The sequence below is a fragment of the Pristis pectinata genome, chromosome 7, assembly GCF_009764475.1.
Source record: "Pristis pectinata isolate sPriPec2 chromosome 7, sPriPec2.1.pri, whole genome shotgun sequence".
Classification (NCBI taxonomy): domain Eukaryota; kingdom Metazoa; phylum Chordata; class Chondrichthyes; order Rhinopristiformes; family Pristidae; genus Pristis; species Pristis pectinata.
Window position 1 is genome coordinate 75408730 of NC_067411.1, and position 26577 is coordinate 75435306.

Sequence of the window (26577 nt, forward strand, 5' to 3'; positions counted from 1 at the left end):
TATCTTACTGAAGTTGTACATGGCCTTGCTGAGCCCACATTGAGAGATTTGTGTGCAGCTTTGGTCTCCTTCAATAGTGGGAGGCCATTCCCATTGGTGAAGGTGTTGAGGGCTAGAGGTCACAAGTATAAAGTAAAGGAAAATAGAATTAGGGAATGGGGGGAAAACTTTTATGCAGATATGGTTGGAATCTGGAATGCAGTGCCCACAGATTGCTAAAGACTGCTTCCATTGTGACCTTCAAAAGGGAAATTAATAAAATACAATGAGGAAAAATTTGCAAGGCTTTGGAGAAGGGGCTGGGGACTGGAATTAATGAGTTGCTCCAGTAGAGATTGTGCACAAACATAAAGGGCTGAAGGGTCTCCTGTGGTATAATTAGTCTACGATTATCTGAGGAAGAATGTTCTGGATGTGGAGGAAGTACAAAAAAGATTTATTAGACTGATTCCTGGGATGGCAAGAGGAGAGATTGGGTCAGAAAGCTTTCTATTCACTGAAGTTTAGAATGAGAAGAATCTCTAATAGAAATGTTAACATGTCTAGACAGATTAGATGCAGGGAGAATGTTCCCATTGGCTGGAAAGTCCAGAATCAGGAGTCATGGCTTCAGATTACAGGGTACACCATTTAGAACATAGATTAGAAGAAATTTATTCACCCAGAGGGTAGTGAACCTGTGGAATTTTCTACAATGGAAGGCATTACAAGTACAAGAGGTAGGCAGATGAAGGCTGAATTGAGAATTATTTCTTCACTCAGAGGGTAGTGAATTTTTGGAACTCTCTATCCTGGAGGACTGTGGAGGTTGTTGTTAAATTCATTTAAAGTCATAGTCGAGTTTATTGTCATATACACAAGTACATGTATGCACAGGTGCAATGAAAAACTTACTTGCAGCAGCATCAAAGACGCATAGCATCATATAAGCAGCATTCACAAGAAAAACATAAACAAATTATACACAATTTTTACAAGAAAGAACACAATTAGAACAAACTAAAAAAGTCCATTTTGGTGCAAAGTGGTCATAGTGTTGCCAAACTGTAGTGATTAGGGTTTTGCCAGTTGGTTCAAGAACCAAATGGTTGAAGGGAAGTAGCTGTTCTTGAACCTGATGGTGTGGGACTTCAGGCTTCAAAATAGAGATCAACAGATTTCTAGATATAAAGGAAGCCTCAGGATATGGGGATAGTTCAGGAGAATGGCACTGAGGTGGAAGATCAGCCATGATCTTGATGAATGGTAGAGCAGGTTCAAAGAAGCTGGATAGCCTCCATCTGCTCTTATTTCTTAAGTTCCACTTTGCACATTGTATAAACTTGCCAACAACTCAATTTCTGACCTTGTAATGCAGGACAATCATTGATGAAGCAGCAGAAGATAGTTGGAATTTAAGCTTTTAAGTTTTAACTAAGTTCTATCAGAGGCTGTCTTTCTGCTGGATGGAATAATGTTTCCTGCTCCCAATTTCCTCTATTTGTGCTTTTGAGTGATATCTGAAAATGTTAAAGAAGGCGAGGAGAGGGGAGTCAGGCAGGTGGTGGGGCAGGGCAACCTCCCATTGCCAGCTATCCCCATTATCAACTATTTCAAGCATACTTTGCTCCTGTAATTATATCTATTTCTTCTCCATCTTGCACAATTCTACTAATTATGTAAGCCACCACTCAATACAGTGGAGAGTGCTGGTAACTTGCTTATCCATTCAAGTGAGGCACGGGAACTAGTCTGGATCCTGCCTGGTACTTATACTGATTGATTGGCACACCCAAAATGCACATTTTGTGTCTAGAAAACAGCTAGCAATTTTATCCCAGTGTTTCTGGATGGCATAACTCATTTTCCTGTCCAACATGGATAGTCTATTGCCATTTTAGAATGTAATAGAAATTAACATATTTCTGCTTTTATGGAGGAAGCACTTTAATTTGCCGTTGTTTGAGCTCTATAGTTCTGTGCCTTTGTAACAAATTGTCCATGACGTTTTATAATTTACCTCTCTTATATTCTGACAACATTCAGTTTTTCATACTGTAATATGGCCTTGATGAACCAGTAGAGATCCTTAGCTTGCATTGTACTCTGCTAATTGCTCTCCTCATGTGTATAGAGGTCATCTTTGAAAATTACATCTTTTTAACGCTTGAACATACTTTGTTCTTTCCCCTATTATGTTTTTTTCATTAAGATGCAGTTAGCCACACATGCATAAAGTGTATCATAATGAGTTTGTAGGTGAATTAAAATGTCATAATTTGCACCAGGTGCAGCATGGAATTATCATATAATATTATTTGGCGCTTAATGACTATCTAATTGTTTAAATGCACAGCACACCAAGTTATTTATCAACACTATGAGGTTATTCGTGCATTAACCACATTATGCTTGAGTTTAGGCTAGTGAGGATAAATGAGTTGTCATGGGCTTCAGGTCTGTTTTTCAGACATGCTTCCTTTATTTCTTACAGCCTGCAAATTATTGGTCCCATGGGGATTGGTTTGGCAGCTGAGGAAACATAGCTGAATAATAGGCATTATTTTCACATTAGGGAGCCTGCCATCTTGCTTGTGATGCACGATTGGGTTTTCCTTTCAAAAGATGATTTGCATTTGCCTCTTGAGGTTTTCCTTTTGAATTCTGTTGGCAAGAGAGTCAGCTTGAGGGCCCAGATTAGCCGTTATGCAGACTTCAAACCACATAGTTCATAATGACAGGAAGTAATGCTATGATAAGCATTAAAATGGTTTTAAAGTAATAGTTGGAAAAACTGTATTTGGTCTCCTTGGCTAATTTAGTAACGGAAACATTGAGGTACTTTAAGCAAATGTAAACTTTGCATTAACAGAATGAAAACAAAATATAGCATGCATCAGTGTTTGGGAAAAGTCTCCTGTCTGTGTTACACAGCAAATCATCTTGACACATTACTAAATAATAGAGAAATAGCAATAATTTTTTTACCAGTTCTTTTGTGTAAATGAATTCATAACAACCGGATGTCACTTATTCCCTGGATTGCTATTTTTCCCCCACATTATAGAGAAGAATGAAAGAGTTTATTTTCCCCATTTTACTTTCAGCTGGTCAGCAGTATGGTCCAAGTCCAGGCCATAGATGGCCACTTCATCAGTAGCATCAGATAAACCCTGTCCCACTTTTTCCTATTCTCTTTTCACCTCAAGCTCCTGGCAGAATGTAGTGTGAAAGGTCCTCTTTATCTTTGCCCACAATAGTTTAAAAAGAACTGTATTTTATATCCCCTGTGTATTAGAGAAATAGTTTTTTTTCCTACTTCATCTTTGCTTCCTGAGCTAAGGTAAGCTAAAGCTAAAGCAAAACCAAAACTACTCTGTGTGCATCTATTTGCTCAAGAATTTCAAAATGGATCTTCAGATAAATGCATGTGCCTAGAAACAGCCAGAGCAAAAATGTGCACCCAGTGTGAATTTCTGAATTTGGAGGCAACTGGCAAAGTTCCTCCATCAGACAATGTCATCACTGTAAGACGATAATCATTTCAAGTGAATGGAATATTAAACATTGCATCAAGATTGTGATTGGAACCTTGGTTTCCTGAATCGGTATGTAATGCCATTCTAGGATCACGTGGATAGGGATATTGGCCCAGGAATTCTGTCATGGAATACAATGTTTATGTGGTCTATTCATTAGCATTTCATTGTAAAAATGATCCTTTGCTGCTACTATCATGTAGTTTGCTTTTTTTTACTGCTGGATCTAAAGTGTGGATGACACCTGAAAACATGAAGTTACTCAGATGTGCACAGTTGCATTTAATAGTCCGTGGACCTAATGATCAGTGTGGCCATCTATGTGTGAAGACATGGGAGATGGGTGAGGTCTTAAATGAATACTTCTCATCTGTACTTACTATGGAGAAGGACATGAAATCTAGTGAGTTTAAGAAAGAAAACAGCAATGTCCTAAACATGAATATTACAAAAGAGGAGGTGTTGGCAGTCTTGAAGTGCTGGAAGGTGGTTAAATCCTTGGGGCCTGACCAGGTATATCCTGGGACATTGTGGGAAGCAAGGGAAGAAATTGACCTTATAGAGGTGTTTAAAATCATGAGGGGCATTGAAAGGGTAATGGTCACAGTCTTATTCCCAGGGTAAGGGAGTCAAAAATTAGAGGATTTAAGATCATAGGGGAAAGATTTAAAGGGGACCTGAGGGACAAGTTTTTCCACACAGAGGGTGGTGGGTATGTGGAGTGAGCTGCCAGAAGAAGTGGTAGTAGCAGATATAATTACAATGTTTAAAAGACATTTGGACTGGTACATGCATAGGAAAAGATTAGAGTGATATGAGCCAAATGCAGACAGATGGGGTTAGCAGAGGTAGGGATCTTGGCCAGCATGGATGAGTTGGGCCGAAGGACCTGTTTCCATACTGTATAACTCTGACTCTAATAGTGGGTAGTAGACATCTGGGCACCACTTCTGTGATTTCTGCACACATCTGCATAACGTGTGAGCATGCAGATCACTTCTGCTGAAGCAGGACCTCACCACAAATTCAGACTTTCTTTGGGATATTTTAAAGGGGACTTGCCCATGCAGTTTGTTTTCCATGGTTCTAGGAACTAACAGCAGTACATTCCCTTCAAATAAAAATCTTTTCAATATGGTGTCCCTTTGGGGCCCATTGTATAGAATTGTAGAAAATTTATGACACAGATGAGGCTATTTGGCACTTTATGCCTTTGTTGTTCAAAAAAAAGAGCTCTCCAGCCTAATCTCATAATCCAGCATTAAATCTGAAGCCCTACAAATCACAGTTTTTCATGTACACATCCAGTAAATGTGCTGACAGTTTATGCCTCTATCACCTTTTCAGATGCAGAAGCTTTGCTCATCTTTCTAATCCTTCCACCATTTTAGTCTATGCCCAGTTCTTGACACCTCACTGTCAACCACACAGCAGTGCCCAAATAGTGAGCCCACTGGAACTACACAGGTAGCAGCCTTTCTGTCACAAAATTACCCATGAATCATTCCCCTTTGCCTGTTGACACTTAGCCAGTTTTGGATCCAATTTGCACCCCTCCTTTTGTCCCTGCAAGACCTTTCTAAAGCCTTGCCAAATTCATGAAGGTTGTATCAAATACATTACCCCTTCAATCCAACTTGTTCTTAAGGAATTAATTCATGGTAATGAGACATCATATTTCCTTAAGTCTGTACTGACAGCCCTGGATTTATTCATTCCTTTGGAATGGATCCCAACAATTTGCCCACCACTGAAGTTAAATAGGCCTGTAATTACATGGTTTAACACTACCTCCCTTTTTAAGCTTTTGAACAATATCTTCAGTCCATTTCTCCAGCAGCATTCCTATAGCCAAGAAAAATTGTAGTCCGAGCCTCCATAACTTGTATCCTTGCACTTCTTAATAGCCTGGGATATATTTCATCTGGGGCTTGGCAACTTATCTATTCTCTAACAGATATGTTAATACTAAAGCCAGTAACACTTACTCTTTTACTATATTCATCACATCCAATATTTCATGCTCAGTTGCCTTAACTGGACCAACCTCATATTTCCTACTTCTGTGAAAACAATACAAAATATTCATTAAGAGCCCTTCCCACTTCCTCAGCCTTTGCACAGTCATCTTAGTTCCTAACAGGCCCTACCCTTCATTATCCTCTTGCTCTTTTATATGCTCTCCTTGCTCTTCCAAATTGACTTTTAATTTCACTCCTACTTTCTATATTTTTCTTGGCTTTCTGTGCATTAAGCTCTTGATGTGTTGCCTCCATTTATGTACCTTACCATCTAACTGCTCTGGATTTGGCAGTCCCATCCTTTTTCTTTGAGGGAACTTGTTCACCTTAAACCTTTTGAATCTCCTCCCATTGCTCCGAGACTGATTTCCTTCAAGTTGCTGTTTCAGTCCACTGTTGCTAAATTATTTCTCAGTCTAGGAAGATTGGTCTCAACCAGTTCTAGAACTTTTATTCCTCTTTTATTTTCCATACCTATTCTAAATCTAACTGACTTGTGATCACTGTCACAGAAAGTGTTCTCCTGTTGATGATCTCTCCACCTGCTCAGCTCCATTTCCTAAAAATAAATCCAGGACTGCCCTTCCATCATTCACTAACCCTACCCTTTCCCCCAGTGAGGCTTGCTATATACTGACGGAAAAAGCTGCCCTGAGTGCAATTTAGGAATTTTTTACACTGACCATATTCCAATTAATGTAGGCATAATTGAAAATTTTCACTATTACCACCACAGGGCTTTTGCATTTGTCAGAAATTTGTTCTCTCTCTATTGGACTGTTTGGAAATCAGTAGTTCACTCCACTCCCAACAGTGTGATTGCCACTATTTGTTCTTTAGAAACCCACATGATTATTGCTCACTTGAACTTCCTCCTCCTTTCCTGTACAGCTATTGTCTTGGCTTTAGTTTTAGTCTCCATGGTAACCCTCTCCCTGATCACTATTCAGAACCAAATAATGGTGAGAGACCATCAGGGGTCTCCTGAACTATCTGTATGTATTTTTTTTGTCAGCCTGGCAGATACTTTCTGACTGCATTTAATTAGTTTGAAGAGTGTCCACCTTTTGAAACCTGTCCGTAAAATCTCACTGTGGTCTACCCATGAGGTTGTCTGTTGTTGCTCAAGCTTCCAAAACCTGGAGCTGAAGCTCCTCTACATGATCATATTTTCTACACATGAGGAATATCTTGAAGCTCCCATATGACACAGGACTTGCATTCCACATTTGCCTTGCCTCTTTCTGCCTAGATTAGTGCTCCAAGCAGAAACAAAAAGGATGAATTTGCTTAATGTTTTCAAATATATACCCACTTTATTACCCTTAACTCATTGGAGTCCCTTATTCACCAAAGACTATACTCTATGGAAGCTGGAGTTTTGATAGCTGGCCAAGCCAGGAACCATGGCTTGACTGGTTGTCCATAGTTGTTAGCTGATTTATGGATGACGATGGTTTTGACTTCTCCAGGCTGTGGTATTTGTCAACAGGACTTTCCCATGACTGATGGAGTCAGCGTTACTCTTCTAGTTCCTACTCGGGGATCTGCATAAGGTAAACCTTAACTTTGATGTAGGTCACTAGCAAGCACTAGCAGCTTACTGCTAACAGCAAATTCTAGGCCAAGGACCTGTTGTCTGCAATCAATTGTTGCTTAGAATCAACTGAAATGAATAAGAAATAAAATTATTTTGTGGTGGTGTTTTTTTCCTGCTCTGAGTTTTGCCTAATTTGCATTAAACTGGAGTGCATATATAGTTCTGGCTCACATGGGCAATATCCCAGTTGACCTCAACTTCATTGCTATTTGATACTGAGTTAAGCCATGTCTGATTGCTGGAATAGTTAACAAGTTATCATGATCGGCATTAACTATGGTGTTTATTGGTGCATACTTTAATGTCAAGTTAATGATGAGTCTGATGTTCTCATTGTTATTTATGCACATATGGTGAAGGACATTTGAGCAGTTAGACTAAAAAACTGAAATGTGCTATGCTACCATTATCTTTGCTCAAATTGACATTTCAGTATCTGCCCTGCTATTGAAATTAATTGAATAGCGTAAACTCGTTGTAGTTTATGGTAGATTGATATTGAGTTTGCTGCAAGAACTTATGCAATCCATTTTGATACACTTTCAATGATGCACTAGGTTTTAAATGCTGCCAGTCAACTATTTTGGGATGGAAAAATTAACTGTTTCAAGTGTGGATTCTTGTTCTTCTTGGTGTGCTTGTTACTGGAGATTTTTAAAATATGATGTTTTCTCCTTGTATCCTGTTCTTCCCTTCTCCAAGTGTGATAATGGGCAGCTTTGAATAAAGGTAGATACAAGGTTGTTACTTCAGGTTTTAATTTAACTGTAACGTTAACTTAAGTACAAGCAAATCTGCATCCCTAGGGACACAAAAAAGATTGCAGATGCTGGAAATCTGAAGCAACACACAAAATGCTGGAGGAACTCAGTAGGTCAGCCAGCATCCATGGAGGGAAATGAACAGTAGATGTTTTGGGTTGAGATCCTTCATGAAGCGATGATGTTTCAAGTACACCTTCAATCCTGAAACTTCCCTGACTCTGAGTTAAGGGAAAAGTGTTGGTCAGTTTAATTTAATTGAGAAAAGGAATTTTCTGAGGATCCATTGAGAAGTGTAACATTTTGATCCTGGTTGATGTTGAGTTAGGATATTTCAACCAGGAGGAAATGTATTTATGCAGCTGGTCCTGATATCGTAAGACTAGGAGATCTAGTTAGTACTGGTTAGCTAATGGGAGAAGGAAGCCCAACAGGTGAGTGCTGAACAAGAACATCTCCACATCTCCATCCTCAGGTAGCAAGACCCAACAGGTAGGTAGGTGCTGAAGGCAAGGATGTACGGCCAGAATTGCAAGGTGGATGATCCCTTTCTGCTTCCTCCTGAGATATCCACCTTCGTGGAAGCCAGTCTTCTGTCAATTTGATTCATTCCATGAGATATCTAGAAATGGCTGGGAGCTCCAGATAAAGCAGAAGCTGTGGGACTAGTGAATATCTCAGCCGTAGTAATTATAACCAGTGCTCCAGAACCAGCTGCACCTCTAGCCAAAATTCCAGTATAGTTACAAACTGGCATCTACCTGACAATGTGGAAAATTGCCCAGGTGTGTCCTGTTCACAAAAAGAAGGACAAATCCAATCTGGTTAACTATTGCCCAGTCTAATCTTAGTCATCAGCAAAGTGCTGGAAGGTGTGGTTGGCATTATATATTCACCAGTGACCTCCTTACTGATGGCAGTGTGGGTTTCACCAGGACCACTCAGTTCCACAGTTTATGACAGCCCTTATCACTGCCCGAAAGTGGCATTAAGGCTCCCCAATAAAAGTGAAGTTAATATATATCTGGAGGAAAACACTCCAATGGTTGGAGTTACACCTTGCCCAAAGAAAAATGGTTGTGGTGGAGTTCAGTCTTCCCAGCCCCTGCAGGAATTCCTCGGGGCTGAGCCTAGCACACTGCCATCTTCAGCAGCTTCATCAATAGCTATTCCATCTTAAGATCAAAAGTGGGCGTATTTGTTGTTGATTTCATAATGTTCATTAAGGCAGGCAATGTCCACATATAACAAGACCAAGACAAAATTTAGGCATGGGATGTTAAGTGACATAAAAGTGGCAGGCCGTGGCTGTCTTCAATAACAAAGTTTAACCATGTACCCTTGGCATTCAATGGCATTACTATCACTGAGACCCCTACCATCATGATCTTGAGGTTCACCATCAAGCAGATGTTCAACTGGACCAGCCACATAAATCCTGTGGGTACAAGAGCAAGTTAGGGGTAGAAATCCTGCAATGAATAACTTGTCTCCTGACTCTCCAAAGCCCTTTGTCCATTTAGAAGAGACAAGTCAGGACTGTAATAGAATATCCTCCACTTGCCACTTGGATCAGTGCAGCTTTAAAAAATGCTCAAGAAGCATTCGATTGGCAACTTATCCACTAGCATGGCTGCAATGTGTGCTATGTACATAATACGCTATATTTACTCACCCAGGTTATGCTGTCAGCACCTTCAAAACCTGCAACTCCACTAGCAAGAAAGTAAAAGTCTTCAGGCTCGTGGCCTTTGCATTCTTTTCCGAGATACACAGCATTCTGGCTTGGAAATATATTGCTGTTCCTTCATCATCATAGGGTCTAAATCCTAGAACTTCCCCCAACAGCACTGTGAGAGAACCCTCACCAGAAGGACTACAGCAATTCGAGAAGACAACTCAGCATAAATGCTTGCCTTGCTGGCGATGCCCAGGTTCTGAAAAAGGAATAAAAAGAGAGGAGTACTGTCAACTTGAGACATTCTTATATTTGATAACTACAATTATAAGAATGTCTCAAGTTGACAGTGGTGTCCCTGCACTGACACTTCACATTTTCAGGTGTCGCAGCTGTGTTGTTGTGATTGGGGATCCTGTTTTAACAGAACAAACTTTGGAAGCCAGAATTTGGATCTTGGTGTGCTGTGGCCCTAACTACAGGGCAGTTAAATTTATAATCAGTTATCTACTTGCTTGTTCTGGACAAGTTGCATTATTGGCTTGCTAGGTTTTCAAAACATTCAAGTCTGGTTGTAAGATTCCCCGTTGAGGGATTGCTGGTTGAAATACTACCATCTCACTAATTAGCAACACCATGAAGGTAAATTCCAAATGACAGCTGGTGCTTGTGGAACCATAGACCAAATTATGAATGTACACCTTCAGGATGAAGTGGGAGAACATTGTGGATTGTGCAGAAAGAGTTTGCATTTGAGCTGTGTGAAGTAACAAAATTATATTGTTTGTATAATCGCTCAAAGTGCGTGGTTAGGCGTGTGAGTGAGACATGATAGCTCGTGAACAGAATTTGTATACGGGTGGTGTCAGATTTTGTGATAAACTAATTAGTTTTGCTGTTCCTATCTGTTTGTTTTGGCATAATCTCCTGAGTTGTTTCTTCGCAATTAGCGCTAGGCTAGCAAGTTGAACAAAAGCGAAAAACAATCACAGGCTGGGAGAGAAGAAAATTTTAGCTTATAGTTTAATGAATCCATTACATATGAGATTAATAACAAAAACTTTCTTAATAAAGCACACTTAACTTGATGAAACTGTTCCAAACAGCTTTCGGGGAGTGTTATCAGACTAAATTTGACAACCTATTACATAAAGAAAATGAAAACAGGTCACCAAAAGCTCAGTCAAGGGGGTTGGTTTTGACGAATTATCTTAACGAGGAGAGAGTGTCTTGGGGAGGAAATTCCAGAGCTTGGGACTGAGGTAACTGAATGCACGGCTATTAACTCCAATGAAAATTGGAGAAATGGTGAAGCGCTGATATCTGGGAGTGTTGCAAATCTGGAGAAGGTTACAGAGATAGGGAGGTAAGAGTGAGAGGGGATGATTGAAATATAAGATCCTGATAGGTTTTGACATGGTGAATGTGAAGAGAATATTTCCTCTTGAAAGAGAATCTGGAACTAGGGGTCACACGAGATTTGGCAGATGCTGGAATCTGGAGCAACACACAAAATGCTGGAGGAACTCAGCAGGTCAGGCAGCGTCTATTGGAGGGAAATGGACAGTCGACGTTTTGGGTCGAAACCTTTCATCAGTACAGGTGAGGAAGAGGGCAGAATCCAGAATAGAAAAGTGGGGGGAGGGGGAGGAGCGCAAGCTGGCAATGGATAGGTGAGTCCAGGTGAGGGGGCGAGGGGGGGGGGGGGGGTTGGTAGGAAGTAGGTGGGTGGAGGAGGGGGATGAAAGGGAATGATGTGAGAAGCTGGGAGCTGATAGGTGGAAGAGGCAAAGGGTTAGAGAAGGAATCCAATAGGAGAGGATAGTAGTCCATGGAATAAAGGGGTTCCCCACCTCCTTCCCTTTATTCCACGGTCTACTGTCCTCTATCGGAATCCTTCTTCTCTAACCCTTTGCCTCTTCCACCTCCCAGCTTCTCGCATCATTCCTTTTCATCACCCCTCCTCCACTCACCTACCTTCCCCACACCACCCTGCCCCCCCCCCCCCCCCCGCCTCACCTGGACTCACCTATCACCTTCCAGCTTGTGCTCCTCCCCCTCACCTTACCTTTTTATTCTGGCTTCTGGCCTCTTCCTCTCCAGTCCTGATGAAGGGTCTCGACTCGAAACGTCGACTGTTTACTTCCCTCCATAGGTGCTGCCTGACCTACTGAATTCCTCCAGCACTTTGTGTGTGTTGCTCGAGAACTAGGGGGTCACTTTTTTTTAAAAAAAAAGGGAATACTACTTAAGGCAGAGATGAGGTGATTTTTTTTCTCTCAGTGGATCATGAGCCTTTGGAACTGCCTTCCACAAAGGTTGGAAGAACCAGAATCTTTAAGGCAAGGTTGGATATATTCTAAACGAGGGAATGAAAGGTCAGAATGGGTGAATAATAATGTAGAGCTGAGGTTAGAATCAGATAAGCTATGATTTAGTTGAATGGTGAGGCAAGCTCTATTGACTGATTGGCCTTCTCCTGTTCCTAATTCACATGTTTGGAGGTCATGGAGCAATTTGAATACAAGGATGAAAATTTTAAAATTGGAATGTTATCAGCCAAATTATGTAGATGAAGCATAACTTGAACTTTGTGCAAGTCAGGATATGGGCAGCATGGTTTTGGATGAATGCTAGTTTACAGAAGGCGGGAAGACATCCAGGAGCACAATGTAATATTAGAGTCTAGAGATAATAAATGCAAACATGAGGGTTTTGTGAACAGATGAGTTAAAACATGTTTGCAGATGGACATTGTTATGGAGATGAAATGCAAAACTTAGGACAGGAGAGAGTATGGAATCAGAAACTCAACTCAGGATAAAACAAAAAGATGACAATACTACAAAAGGCTTCAGCTTCAAATAATGGTCAGGGAAATGGAATCAAATCATTGTCTGGAGATTCTGATAGGTGCTGAATACAGCAGCTTGATTTTTGAAGGAAATTTTTGCTCTTCTAACATTGGTCAAGCAGTATGCTAAACTAGAAGCAGAAGGCTAATCAGGAACAATAGTGGTGTCATGCAACAAGGTGCGCTCAGTCTATACCTGACATTCTCAAAAGAGGGCAAATCTCAGCCATTTCATTTGGTCAGATTGTGCTTGACCCAGCTTGTGCTTCAAGTCTCATTAACTTTTGTTACATCTGTGTGGCCCATGTTCTGGAGCCCTTGTTGTACAGTGGCCATTGTGTGAGCAGATCTTGAAGTGTTGCCCCTGGTGGCCTTCTGGCAACGTGTGTTGTCAAAGTTGTTTTGCACAGTAACTAAATGTGTCTGATTGGCAATGTTTAGAATCAGGTGAAAAAAAGTAATTAAGGAAATAGATTGAATGATGAATGTATTTAAAGCAAACCACTTAACTTCACTTACACTTTCACTGAAAGCTGGCGACCCCATGAATGGGGTTCTGTTAAGAGCTGAGGGGCCAAATATGAAGTGTACTCAGCTCAGTACATTACAGAACTGCTGTTGGACTGAGTCCAGGGGCAGAGCAGGAGGTCAGATTTGCCACTGTCTGACCCCCAGCTTGTTCCGTACTTACACACTGCAGGGAACTGTGACTGAAAATCAGTACAATTTGGCCCTTGTCATTTAGAACAGCCACTCCAGGACTGTAAGGACAATGCAAGTTGAATACTTTGGTTAGATTTTTTTAAAACTCTGATCAGGCTATTAACACTACAATAGAACAGCCCAGTTTTAATGAAGTGCTTTACACAATAACTCTGAGCTGTGTGATTTTGAAGTTATGCCTATCTGACATTGCGAATGGAATTAATGCCATCGGATCATTGCCTGGCCTATTCCAAAATACTCTGACCTAGCATGAAATGAGAAGATGTCTGGTCTTGAAGATTAAGTGTAGTTGCTGCCAAAGCCTGCCACAGCTGCATGATTTTGAATGACTGCAGGGAATTTTATAAGCTGGGCTCTAAATCTTGTTAATCCTAAGGTCAAAGTTGTTACATTAACAAAATAGGCCTAAAGCAGCCTTCTTAAAGTACTCAGCTGTAATGTGCTATAAAATGCCAGAGCACTTAATAAACTTTTTATAACTAAAAATGGTTCAGAGGTGAAATTGTGAGCTGCATCAAAAGCTCAGTCCAATTTTTGTGCCAGACTAATTATTTTGCTACTATTTGAAGTTCAAAATCTGTAATACCTTGGGAATGGAGGGGGTAGATCATTTGATGGGATAAAGATAATTGTAATATACACTTAGCCCACAGCACTTCCTCTTGCATTGCCCCTTGAGATAGTCTTTAGAATTTATGCCATTGAAGCTTCTTACTGAGGGTGTTTCAGCTCCAGTTGGTAAATTATAGATACTGGCCTTAGAACCTGCCAGTTATCAGCAGCAAATTATTCTGCACTATACTTGCAATAATGTCACTATTGTTAATCTTACAGTGAACATCATCGAGCTCCGGTGAGGGTGAACATATTGGCAGTCAACATCTACCAACAGCTCATATGCTGTCAACATGAAAACCAAACAAAACCACACTTATATCAATAAAATTAAAGCCCTGGAATGATTTCAAGCCAGAAATCTAATCATTGGATTCAGATGACAATTCTAAACTTCTGAAGCTTCAATCTTGTGGTATAAATCTCTCGATTAGATTAATACCTCATAATAGCTTCCAGGCATCATTATCCTCTGTGTTTTGTACAAAATATATAAGGACTTGCATTTGCATCGTGTGACTTCAAACGAGCTGTCCTGTTGTTTGTGCGTCTGTGGAGTGGGGGATGGGGAGGGGTAGTAGGATTGAAGTTCATGAGCAATATCGTACTGGTTGGAGAGCTAAATCCACAAATGACTGCCACTGGAAATGAAGTGTTGTCAGGATTCCAGAAGGCTGTGCCTTTTGGCTGCAAACCAGTAGTAAAGGTTACACAGGAGGTTACACTGGATTAAATTTCATTGGCGTCTTGTATAATTTACTTGAGACCTCTGGCTGTTCTTTAGCTTGACTGACCGTGAATAAAAGACAGCTTAGTATTAGCCTTGGAGGAGCATTCGCTGAAGTAAGCAGAAGTTGACAAAATGGGACTTGAAGTGTTCTGCACTCTTGTTGTTTTTTGTGCTTGTAACTCTATATCATTTTAGTTGTACTGGAAGACTGCAGTGGTAGTTTTATACATTAAACAAAAGCTTTTATTTTCACGAGGACGTAGCTTATGGGCGAGAACTCTGTCCTCTAGCTAAAGAGTGAAATATTTCTACTACATTTACTGTCTGAGTATAATAGAAAATTAGAGAGGTATCAACTTCTTACAGCAGTGAAGATACCTCTGTGATTGTCATTTAGCTGCAGATCATTTTCTTGTTTTAACTTCTCGTGAATTACCTTTGTATTTAAAAGGCTTTCTTCGCACAACTTAGTTTGCATTGTTCATGTTCTTTAACACATCACTGAACAAATTGCCCCCATGGATATCCAGTTAGTTAAATGGCTCATTGTTACGTGGAGGTGGGTGAGAACAGTAAGTCTATTAATTTGTACCATGTGACCCTGAAACATTGAAATTGCTTACCATATGGGTCAGCAATTAGGTGTAAAATGCCTCAGAAGGTATGTGTGTACTAATAAATGCTTATTAAAACTGGGCATCAATCCATTTTATCCTTGCTCTGCACTCGTGGAAATGTATTTATGGACTGTTTTTGTATTCATTTTCTTTTAAATTCTGATGAATAGACTAATCCTGTTCCTGTTGCTCTTAGTTCAAGTTCCAGGGCAGCAGCGAATGTGAACCTGCTATTGGTATTTATGGAAGTAAATTGGGTTCTCCTGTACATTTTGTATTTGTGGGTCTGGAAGTTAGTTGTCAGTTTAAAGGAGCTGGATTAACTAGTGTAAACACACCAGTAAGGCTCCAAAAGTTTGAATTAGCACATGCTTTTTTTTAAGAAAAAAAGTAGTATTAAGTCCTTTTTATTATTGTAGGAAATAAACCTTGTTTGTAGTTGCACGTAGCAATTTGAGGTCAACCTGCCTTTTGTGTGCATGCTGGTTGTACAAGCTTGAGTGATTTTAGGGTGGGTACTTGGTCCTTTTCGACTGAAACTTGGTATTTCTACTGCAGTTGTCATTGCATAAAGATGTGTTATGGTAATCCAGCACCTTGCTCTACACCTTTAAATTGGAAGACTGATTTGAAATCCTCACTGTTGAGACTATGGTGCTTTCTTTAATTAGTCATCTGATTCTGGACTCTCATCTTTTCTTCATTGTGAAGCATTGAAGTGGCCATGTAACTGCAGATTTAGATGGGAAATCTTGGCTCTTATCTGTTGAATAGTTTGTGTTTGGCAAAAAGCTACTGTAAACATGTTGTCAGACCTTATGGGCTAGGTAGTAAAATCTTAGTGTAATGTTAAATGCTTGTCGCCCATGAGTATTTGACAGGAGTGCAGTCTGCAGGTCACACTTTTAAAACACAGTGTTGAAAGTTCAGTAAGTATGGAGTAATGGGTCTATTTATAAACAACTGTTTTCTTTAATACCTTTAGAAAATCATGAATTTGCTAAGGACACTGTAAGTAGTAAATTCATAATCACTTTGCATTCAGAATCATAATTATTCAGGGGCTGCATTGGGAAATAAAAAGGAATTTTCTTTTGAAAGCAGCTGTTCTGTCTTCACAGAGTAATTCCCTGCTGGTACCTGATGGCCTGCGAGGTACAGATAAACGCAGGAATGGACCTGATTATTCCAATGATGTGAAGAAGAGGAAGGTTGACGATAAGGACTCCATGAGTCACTATGTAAGAACATGTGGGTTAGGGTTTAGAAGTATAAGGGTTCACCATCAAGTGCAGTCATTCAGAAGCTTGTTTTTTTTCTTTTGAGAACATTTACGAGGATAGAAGGTTAGTAATTGTTAAGATAAAATGCAGTCTTGAAATTTAAACAAAATGAAACCATAGAACTTAAATGTTAAATTTAATGAAACATTTGGTTAATTTCATGTGCTAATTTCCTAGAATTAGGTGTTTACAAATTCAATTGCATAGCACTTTTTTCAGTATTAAGTGATTGAAACTTAATTTAACCCATAGTAATTTGGGCTCTCAGCTATTTCCAGGGGACTTGGACCATGTTGTCCATTTGGTACCTGTGGTTGGGCATTCCAGGGACAACATGATCTTAATCCCACAATAATGAACAGGGTCTTAATCCTACAGCACCAAACTGTGAGACCTGTGGGTAAGTGAAATACTTAGCTCAGTCCTGAGACTATCCTTCTCTACCCCCTGACTCCTACTGCGCTGAACAGTTTCCTCAATGCCCCTGATCTCCCAAACAACAGCTCACCCCCCCACCCCTGGTGTGTGACCTCCAATCCTTCACTTTTCTTCACTCTCCCATTCTATTGCCAATGTTAAACACCAAGTCCCCACAGCTTGATGTGGGCCCTCATCCTCAATCTCCTCTACCACCGCCTCATCAAATGCTGCTATAATTACCCACTCTCCAACAAAAGAAGTACGGTTACTTTCCATTCACCAAAACCCCCTCCCTTCCTCAATGCCCCATACCTGCTCAACATAAGAAGGTTGTGATGTAGTTGCTGGTAAGAAGATCCAAGAACCTTAAGTGTACATAAAATTTCTTTTAGAAGTTGCTTTCAACTTCTCTTTATCCTAATTTCAAATTATATAAGTAGTGTATCAGATATGCAGATGATAAATTTCAAGCAATGAGCAAAATGTAATCAATTATATGGACCTTTGAGGAACAAGGTAAATCTTCTTTTGGACTGAGTTATAGGGAAAGGAAGGGATGGGTGCTAAAGTAATATCCTAATCTTGGACCCCAGTGCCTGCCTAGAGTTTTGAATTAAGCAGTTCTTTTTACATGTAATAAATACATATTATTCTACAATATACAGGCTGATGAAGCTATTTTCCTAAGTAAAGCAAAATACTGCAGATGCTGGAAATTTGAAATAAAAACAGAATATATTTGAAATACTCAGCAAGTTTGGCAACAGCTGTGGTGAGAGAAATGGGATCAATGTTTCAGGTCTGATGAATAGTCCTCAAGCTGAAACATGAACTCTGTTTCTCTCTCCATGGATGCTGCCTGACCTGCTGAGTATTTTGAGCACTTTCTGTTTTTATTTCATTATTCTGATCATCTTGGAAGGTAACTGACCCACTTTTGTCGTAAGATTATCTGAAAATATTTATCTTGTTTTAAAGGACAGTGATGGGGATAAGAGTGACGACAATTTAGTAGTGGATGTTTCTAATGAGGTTTGTACTTCTTGTTGTGTGTTGCATGTTGTTTGATATTTCATTCAAATTAATGACCTGGATGCAATGTTGAAATATTTAATATTTGAAGGAGACTAGATATAAAATTCAAGTTATTTAGCATCGTCTTGAAAATAATGGTAATGAAATTTAATGAGTGTAAGGAACATTATTGTTTGTTAGTTTCACAAAGCATCATATCAAGGCTTTCAAGGCCAATTCACCTCCAACCTCGCCACCATCCAGGGACCCAAACAGCCCTTCCAGGTGAGGCAAAGATTCACCTCCTCCAACCTCATCTACTGCATTTGGTGCTCCCAATGTGGCCTCCTCTGCATTGGCGATACCAAGTGCAGACTGGGTGACCATTTCACAGAACACCTATTCTCAGTCCGCAATGGCCATCCTGAGCTCCCAGTTGCATGCCATTTCAATTCCCCCTCTCATTCCTACACTGACCTGTCCATCCACGGCCTTCTCTACTGCCAGGATGAGACCCAATGCAAAGTAGAGGAGCAGCACCTCATATTTCACCTGGGTAGTCAACAACCCAATGGCATGAACATGGAGTTTTCCAATTTTAGGTAACCGTCCCCTCCGGTGGGTTGTTTCCCCACTTTCTCCCCCCACTTCCTATCCTCCTCCCATCCTCCCATTTTTTGTCCCCTTTCCTTAGTCCCCCTCCCCCTCCTGGTTCCATCCACCCTCTACACATACAGTTCACACAGTTTCTCCCCCCACCTCCCCTATCTAGTTCTGGTTCCAGCTGCCATTCACCTCTCCCTAATAGTTCCCATTCTCATCTCCTTTACTCATTAGAGTCCAGCACTGATAACCCTTTGTGTTCCTGCCTATCTCCCTCCAGCAGCTGTCTCCCGTCTTCACACTCCTCTTCCTCCACCTCGCTCCATCTGCCTCTTAATATATACTCTTTTTCCCTCTCTTTTTGTCTGCCACTGTCTCCCAGCTCCTCCCCACTCCCCCTCCTTTTACCTGGCACAACCTGCCTATCATCTTACACCCCTCTTCAGTTCACCTCAAGCTCCTGTCTCACCACACTCCTTCCACTCTCCTTGCTGGCCATCTTGCCTCTCCACTCTCAGTCCTGATGCGGGGTTTAAACCCAAAACACGACAATTCCTTTCCTCGCACAGATGCCGCTCGATCCGTTGAGTTCCTCCCGCAGATCATTTGTTGCTTCATTTTCCTCTCCCACTTTCACCTCCTCTGAAGATTGATAGCAAGTTATATTTTCATGGATACTGGCAACTCAAGTAACCAGACTTACTGAATGTTAGAATGTAGTTTGACCAATGAAAGCTTTGCAGTTGAGGGTGATCCTGTTCTCAATTGTTGCTAACACAGTAGCATTTTATCACCGCTCAGTAGCTACATGAGCAGGATCTCGAAATGCGATATGCTCCCAGCTTGGCACTTGCTGAGATTAGCAAGCAATTCAGCATTAGTGCAGCAGCTAACTACTGGAAGTCCTAGTGTATGTCTCCATTTGTTTTACCAACCCACTGGTGACCCACAGACACAGAAGCCGGATTCGGCCTTCCAACTGCTCGTGCCTGCTCACCAGTGAATAAGATCATTGTTGGTCTTTTGCCTCAGCATCACTTTTGTACACTAACTTCATATCCCTTGGTTCACTTGATATTCAAAATTAACTTGATCTCTGTCTAAGTACACTAAGCAACTGAGCCTCCACAGTCCCCGGATATTGAATTCCAAAGATTCCCTATCCTCTGGGTGAAAAACAAATCTTGTCTCAGTCCCGAGTGGCCGATCCCTTATTTTGAGACTCTGACCCTAGTCCCCAACACCCAGGGGAAACATCAATCCTGCATCTATCCCATTGAAACGTATAAGGATTGTGTATGTTTTAATAAGATTACCTCTCGTTCTTCTAAAATCAAGACAGTACAGTCTGAGTGTGTCTAATTTCTCCTCTAACAGCAAATCCACCCTGTCCTAGCAAACAATCTGGTGAACCTTCATTGCATTTCTCCATTGCAAGTATACCCTTCCTTTGATAGGAAGACCAAACCTGCACACAGTATTCCAGGTGCAATCTCAGCTGGGACCTATTTAATTATATTTACTCAAATCCTATTGCAATAAAGGTACAGGTACAATAAAGCAACAAAATACAGTTTTCCTTTTTTTTTACTGTACCTGCAAATAAATGTTCAGTTACTTGAGTACGACACTCAAGTCCCTCTGAATACCAACACCTTCCAACCTTGCACCTTGAAATCTTTCTTTTCTATGATTTTGTACCAAAGTGGATGACCTCACATTTTCCACATTATATTTCATCTGCCATGTCTGTGTCCATGTGCATAACCTGACGAAGTCTCTCTGCATCCTCCACATAGCCTACAATGCATGCACCTAGCTTTGTATCATCATTAGAGCTTGGAAATCTTAATTGGCTTTTGTGTAATTTTATGGAGGTATTGCTCTTACCATGTGTGTGTAACTAGGAACTGTGTTGTTCAGAGATGTCCCTTTTGGCTGTATGTATGCAGTATTTTAGAAGGAACTGTTTTCTATTAATCATTTCAGCACCTCATTTAACATGCTACATTGTGGTGGGGGAAGCTTTTTTATTACAGAACAGAAGGAGGCCATTCAGCCTATCAGGTCATTGCTGGCTCCCAACAGAGCAATTTCATCAGTTCCATTCCCCTTTCCCCAAAACCCTGCAATTTATTCTTTTCCACATGCCCATCAACTTTTTTTGCTTACACAAAAAGAAATTTACAGTAGCCAATTAACCTACTAGCATGTCTTTGGGATGTGGGAAGAAACCACAGCAGAAACCCACAGGGTCATTGGGTCAACATACAAACTCCACATAGACAACACCCGAGATAGGGATTGAACCTAGATCTCTTGTGCTGTGAGGCAGCAGAACTTAGTGCTTCTGAAGTTATCATAGCTTACTATGGAAAATGATTTAGAGAGGTTGAATAATCTCCCTTAATTGTCTTGTTTAACAAGTTGAATTTTTATTTTTCTGGAAGTTAGCAAGAGATGTATGCTGATACTTTTTTTTTGCACTATATGTCATTGAAAACAATTCCAAGTAACAGTTGAGATATTTTCACAAAATTTAGTTTTTTTTCCTCATCTCCCTTAACCTCAATACAGTTTAAAAAAAACTTTCCCTAAAACGATATCAATGTGAATTATTAAATTTCCCTTTCCCTTGTTAATTATCTTTAAATTCATTGACTTGGATTCATAATATGCCATATTACAGACAATTTCTCCTTGTTAATTAGCATCCAGTAGCCAAACTTACGGAAATTAATACCCAAATGGCCCCTTTATGCCCATTATAAAGAGGGGACTTTAATTGCTTTGGGATAGGCTAATTTTCAATCCATGTTCCAGACATTAAAAGATATTGGCAAAGATTTTAATTTTATGTCATAAAATGGGTGACAGCTAATCAGCAAATAGGTGACAGCCTGTTTATATCTTCCTTGAATTTTAATTCCATTAACTTCAAAATCTACCCTGTCTAATGTAAGAGTACTTCTCACCGAATGTATGTGCAAACATGAAGATGCTCTACAGAGATCATGTAGTCTGTCCCTGGACCTTGGGCTGTTGGTATTGTTTCCCTTTAGGACTTCATAATCACTTCAAATGATATGTTGTAATGATTCAGACAGTATTCCAGCTACTCACAATGTGAATGTGTAAGTAATAAGAATATGTTGTAACTTTGTGCAGGACCCATCATCGCCCCGAGGCAGTCCTGCTCATTCCCCACGTGAGAATGGCTTGGATAAATCTCGCCTGCTCAAGAAGGATGCATCCAGCAGTCCAGCTTCCACGGCATCTTCTGGCAGCTCCTCATCTCTCAAATCCAAAGAACTCAGTCATGTGAGTATTGCATAATTTTTCTCATTTAATTGTGCCTAAACACAGTTGTATTCCACCAGAAAGTTTGCAGATTTAAACATTGTCTCAAAGTACTTTGGAACAGAAAGGATTTGCATGGCTGAAAAATGCTGAAAGTACTCTGCACGTCAAGTGACGCAGTGAAGAGGAAAACTGAATTAACATTTCAAGTCAAAGACCTTTTTTCAGAAATAGGGAAGAATAGATTTTAAGAAATGGCTTTGTGAAGGGCCGATCATATCTCACAAGCCTGATAGTGTTCTTTGAGGAGGTGACCAGACAAATTGATGAGGGTAGTGCAGTAGATGTGGTCTACATGGATTTTAGTAAGGTATTTGACAAGGTTCCACATGGTAGGCTTTTTCAGAAGGTCAGAGGGCATGGGATCCAGGGCAGCTTGGCCATGTGGATTCAGAATTGACTTGCCTGTAGAAAGCAGAGGGTTGTGGTGGAGGGAATGCATTCAGATTGCAGGGCTGTGACTAGTGGTGTCCCACAAGGATTGGTTCTGGGACCTCTGCTTTTCATGATTTTTATTAATGACTTGGATGAAGGGGTAGAAGGGTGGGTTGGCAAGTTTGTGGATGACACAAAGGTTGGTGGTGTTGTGGATGGTGTAGAGGATTGTCGAAGATTGCAGAGGGACATTGATAGGATGCAAAGCTGGGCTGAGAAGTGGCAGATGGAGCTCAATTGGAGAAGTGTAAGGTAGTATACTTTGGAAGGACAAACTCCAAAGCAGAGTACAAAGTTAATGGTAGGATTCTTGGTAGTGTGGAGGAGCAGAGGGATCTGGGGGTTCATATCCACAGATCACTGAAAGTCGCCTCACAGGTAGATAGGGTATATAAGAAAGCTTATGGGATGTTAGCTTTCATCAGTTGAGGGATTGAGTGTAAGAGCCATGAGGTAATGATGCAGCTCTATAAAACTCTGGTTAGACCACACTTAGAGTACTGTGTCCAGTTCTGGTCGCCTCATTATAGGAAGGATGTGGAAGCATTGGAGACGGTGCAGAGGTGATTTACCAGGATGTTGCCTGGTTTAGAGAGTATGCATTATGAGAAAAGATTAAGGGAGCTAGGGTTTTACTCTTTGGAGAGAAGGAGGATGAGAGGAGACATGATAGAGGTGTACAAAATATTAAGAGGAGCAGATAGAGTGGACAGCCAGTGCCTCTTTCCCAGGGCACCAATGCTCAATACAAGAGGGCACAGCTTTTAAAGTAATGGGTGGGAAGTTCAAGGGAGATATCAGAGGGAGGTTTTTTACCCAGAGAGTGGTTGGGGCATGGAATGCGCTGCCTGGGGTGGTGGTGGAGGCAGGTACATTGGTCAAATTCAAGAGATTACTAGATAAGCATGTGGAGGAATTTAAAATAGAGGGATATGTGGGAGGAAGGGGTTAGATAGTCTTAGGCGAGGTTTAAAGGTTGGCACAACATTGTGGGCTGAAGGGCTTGTATTGTGCTGTATTGTTCTATGAAGAAATAAAGTGGAGTGGATGAAAGAACAAAAAAGGTCTGTGGAAGGGAGGAAAGTTTATACAATGAAAGGGGTAGTGATAATGCAAGATTGCAGAAGGCCACAGGAGGTGAAAACGTAAAATGATTATCTGAAACTACCAAAGGACTTTGGAAGGAATGCTGGAAATCTGGAATAATCATACTGGAATGCCAAGTATTTGAAAATATTGAACTCACTGTTGAACTGAAGGAGCATTGAAGTGACAAACCACTGAAAGTTTGGGATCATGCAGTGTGGACCAAATGTTAACTCTGTCTTTCTACTTCCAATTCCAACATTTTCTGTTTTTATATCAGATTTCCAGCAATTGCAGTATTTAGTTTTTATGAGATCTATATTTTACAGTTACATCCTGAATATTCTAGAAGTAACATGAACATGTTCTATTTAGATCAGGGAATAAATATTATTTAAATTGTTATTGATATTGGCTCTGGAAATTGTTGAAATGAATTGCACTGGCATAAGCATTTATATACTGTCATGCAGAGGAGAAAACGTATTCAACAGCATGAATTAATACAAATTAAAAATGCATACATTTGTTTGAATGTCTGTTGACATTGTTAGAAATCTTGATTTCATATTAAAATAAGAAGTATTTTATTACATATGGGCCATTGTTATAGAGTCTTTAATAGCTTAGATAGGTTTGACTGTTTCACATGGCTTCAGATCCAGATTTAACTCTGTTTGCTGATATCACTCATTAGTTCAGGTAGTTAGGCTTAGCTTTGTAATGGATTTTACAGTACGTAAGATATGTTACCATTATTATCCAAGCTATCTGGGCATGAGTTACCTTTTTGCTGTTCTGGTTACAGCGTGTATTCTAAAATGTGGTTCATAAGCTGCACGCAAATGTAGGATTTAATGACTTATACACGTGATTGGGAACATGCAGCTGTGTGCCAAGGGGAATGTTGTTTGCCTGGCCTGAAATGAAGAAGAACATCTGCAGCAGTGAGCCATCAAAGCAAAATTCTGAACAAATGAAATTATCTTGTTTTGTTTGATAACCACAAGTTTTACCAAATTTTCAGAATAAACAAGCCTTATAGAGTCCTTTCACAATCTTCCACTCACAACAGCTGCAATGCATTAATTTAGTTATGCACACAGGTAACCCAGGATGTAATACGCTAGAAATTTAAATTTCTGTGTTTCTAAATTTTTTATCATTTTGCCCTATTCTCTGAAGGTCACTATGGATATAAGTACTGACATACCATGTGGTCAAATCTGACTTTTAAAAAGTTGTTTAAATTTTCCTGTATCCCATATCTTGTGGCATCCATGTTTGCGGCTCCTCCAGTCCTTTCTCTTGATTCCAGTTGATGTTGGTTTGTTCAAAGACCCTGTTCAGGAGCTGCATGAGCGACTTACCTGTATTACTCTCACCTGATGCTGCTATGGGCAATTGAAAGCTGCTGCATTGTTCCATCCTTAAAGCACCAGCAGCTTCATCTAATATCTTTTGTCCATTGCGGCTGGAATTTTGCAGTGGGAATGACTGGTTGTAGCTGGTCTGACCTTCCTGAGAGTGGGCATGGTTGCTGTTATATAGTTCAAGTCTATTGGGAACCGAGGCTGATTTTTTTCCTCCCTAGCCAAGAATGCTGAGAACAATAACAAGCTACTGATAAACCTATTGAGAATTCTTGTCCTTCTAAACAAAAGATAGTTTTTTGATGCTGTTGGTCAGTGTTGGCCTTGTAACTGAAATAACGTATTATACTCTTATTATTTGTAATAAATGCTGATGTTTACTATAAATGTAATCTGAATGCAGCATGAAAAGGCCAGCACTCCTGTGATGAAGTCCAGTACCCCAACTCCCCGAGGTGATGTGCCAACTCCGGGTACAAGTGCTACTTCAGGATTGCGCCCCAGTCTTTGCAAACCGCCAGTTATGGACCCATTAGGTAACCAATCTAAAATCTTTTTCTTTGTTAATAAAGGATAAAGCATGGTAAAGTTGTGTATTCCAGTAGTAGTCATGTCGGTTTCCAAAGACCAGCTTGAAAAGGGAAAACTGAAGATTTACTTATTTCTTATGGTAATACAAATTATCAGCACTTTAAGCATATTTGGTATATATCACAAATAATTAATTGCAAACTCTAATGCAAATATAAGTAACTAATAGGTTTATGTGTAGTTTTGCCTTTGAACCTGAAGTTTAACTCAGACTGAGTAAATACAAAAGTAAAGTAACATTTTCCTGTAATTACTTTACAGCATCAGGATTAAGGGCACCCTTGGCGGTACCAGGACCTTATCCTTCACCTTTTGGCATAATGCCTAGCATCAATGGAGATCTGAACAGTCCAGGAAGTTATCCAAACCTCCATAATATTCCGCCTCAGATGAGTGCTGCCACAGCAGCAGCAGTAGTTGCCTATGCACGACCCCCTATGGTAAGCCATGAGCTACCCACATTCCTACAGTTCATTTTCTTTATTAAAATTAAAGGCCAATAATATATAAAATAGCAATAATGAAGGAATATATCAATAGGTTATAATCTTGCTACGTAAAAATGTTCATTACATTCAATTTGAAATACTGTGCACAGTTTGTAACTGTGGGTAGGAATGTTTGGAGTTAGTGTCGGGGATATAAAGTTTGCAACGGGGATTAAGGATGATGGTTTCAATCTCCAGGGAAAATTTGCTGCTTCTCTGAGATTTGACATTTGACAAGCTGTCTGACAGGAAGAACCAATTGTGGACCAGATGGAATGCTTGTTAAAAGGCAGTCTAGTTAATTTTGGGCAGAGAAATGTGACTGGTTATGTTCAATTTATCTTGAAATCAGTTTTTTTTTGTCTAGTTCTTTTGTTCAATTTGATTTGGTTTTACCAATATTTTAACCAAACCCAGAGGTAAATGCCATGATAATTGTGGAAAGGTACAAAGGGGAACAGATTTTCATGAGGAGAATCCTGGAAATGTTGCCAAATCACAGGACCTCTTCATTTTCCTTAATTTGTTTTCTATCCAGCAGTCAGCTAACTTGACATTCTGCTTATCTGAAAGATCAGAGATTGAAGCCAATTGTGGGCCAGAGCTGGGTTGGGGAGGACGCAGGCTCAGGTCAGAGCATAGTGATTCGGGGGAAAAGATCAGGGTTTAGTGGAGATGTGGGTTTGGTTAGAAGGATTGGGCTGAATGGGGAGAAAGGACAGCAATCTGAAGACAGGAAAAGAATAGTCTGAAGGGGGTGAAGAGCTCCAAAAGCAGGAAGAAGAAAGGCAGGCAAAGGTCAGG

The 26577-nt window shown here is 40.3% G+C and overlaps 1 protein-coding gene across 2 annotated transcripts in view; it reads left to right on the plus strand.

Annotated features, from left to right (window-relative positions):
* The window catches only part of LOC127572270 (transducin-like enhancer protein 1), a 103678-nt gene that overhangs the window by 57726 nt on the left and 19375 nt on the right, over nucleotides 1-26577 (plus strand). For both annotated transcript variants that reach the window (XM_052019291.1, XM_052019292.1), the window contains exons 10-14: nucleotides 16242-16361; nucleotides 17802-17855; nucleotides 21609-21761; nucleotides 25098-25230; nucleotides 25547-25725. In XM_052019291.1, the coding sequence (XP_051875251.1) occupies nucleotides 16242-16361; nucleotides 17802-17855; nucleotides 21609-21761; nucleotides 25098-25230; nucleotides 25547-25725 (639 nt within the window). The remainder of the gene's footprint in view (nucleotides 1-16241; nucleotides 16362-17801; nucleotides 17856-21608; nucleotides 21762-25097; nucleotides 25231-25546; nucleotides 25726-26577) is intronic.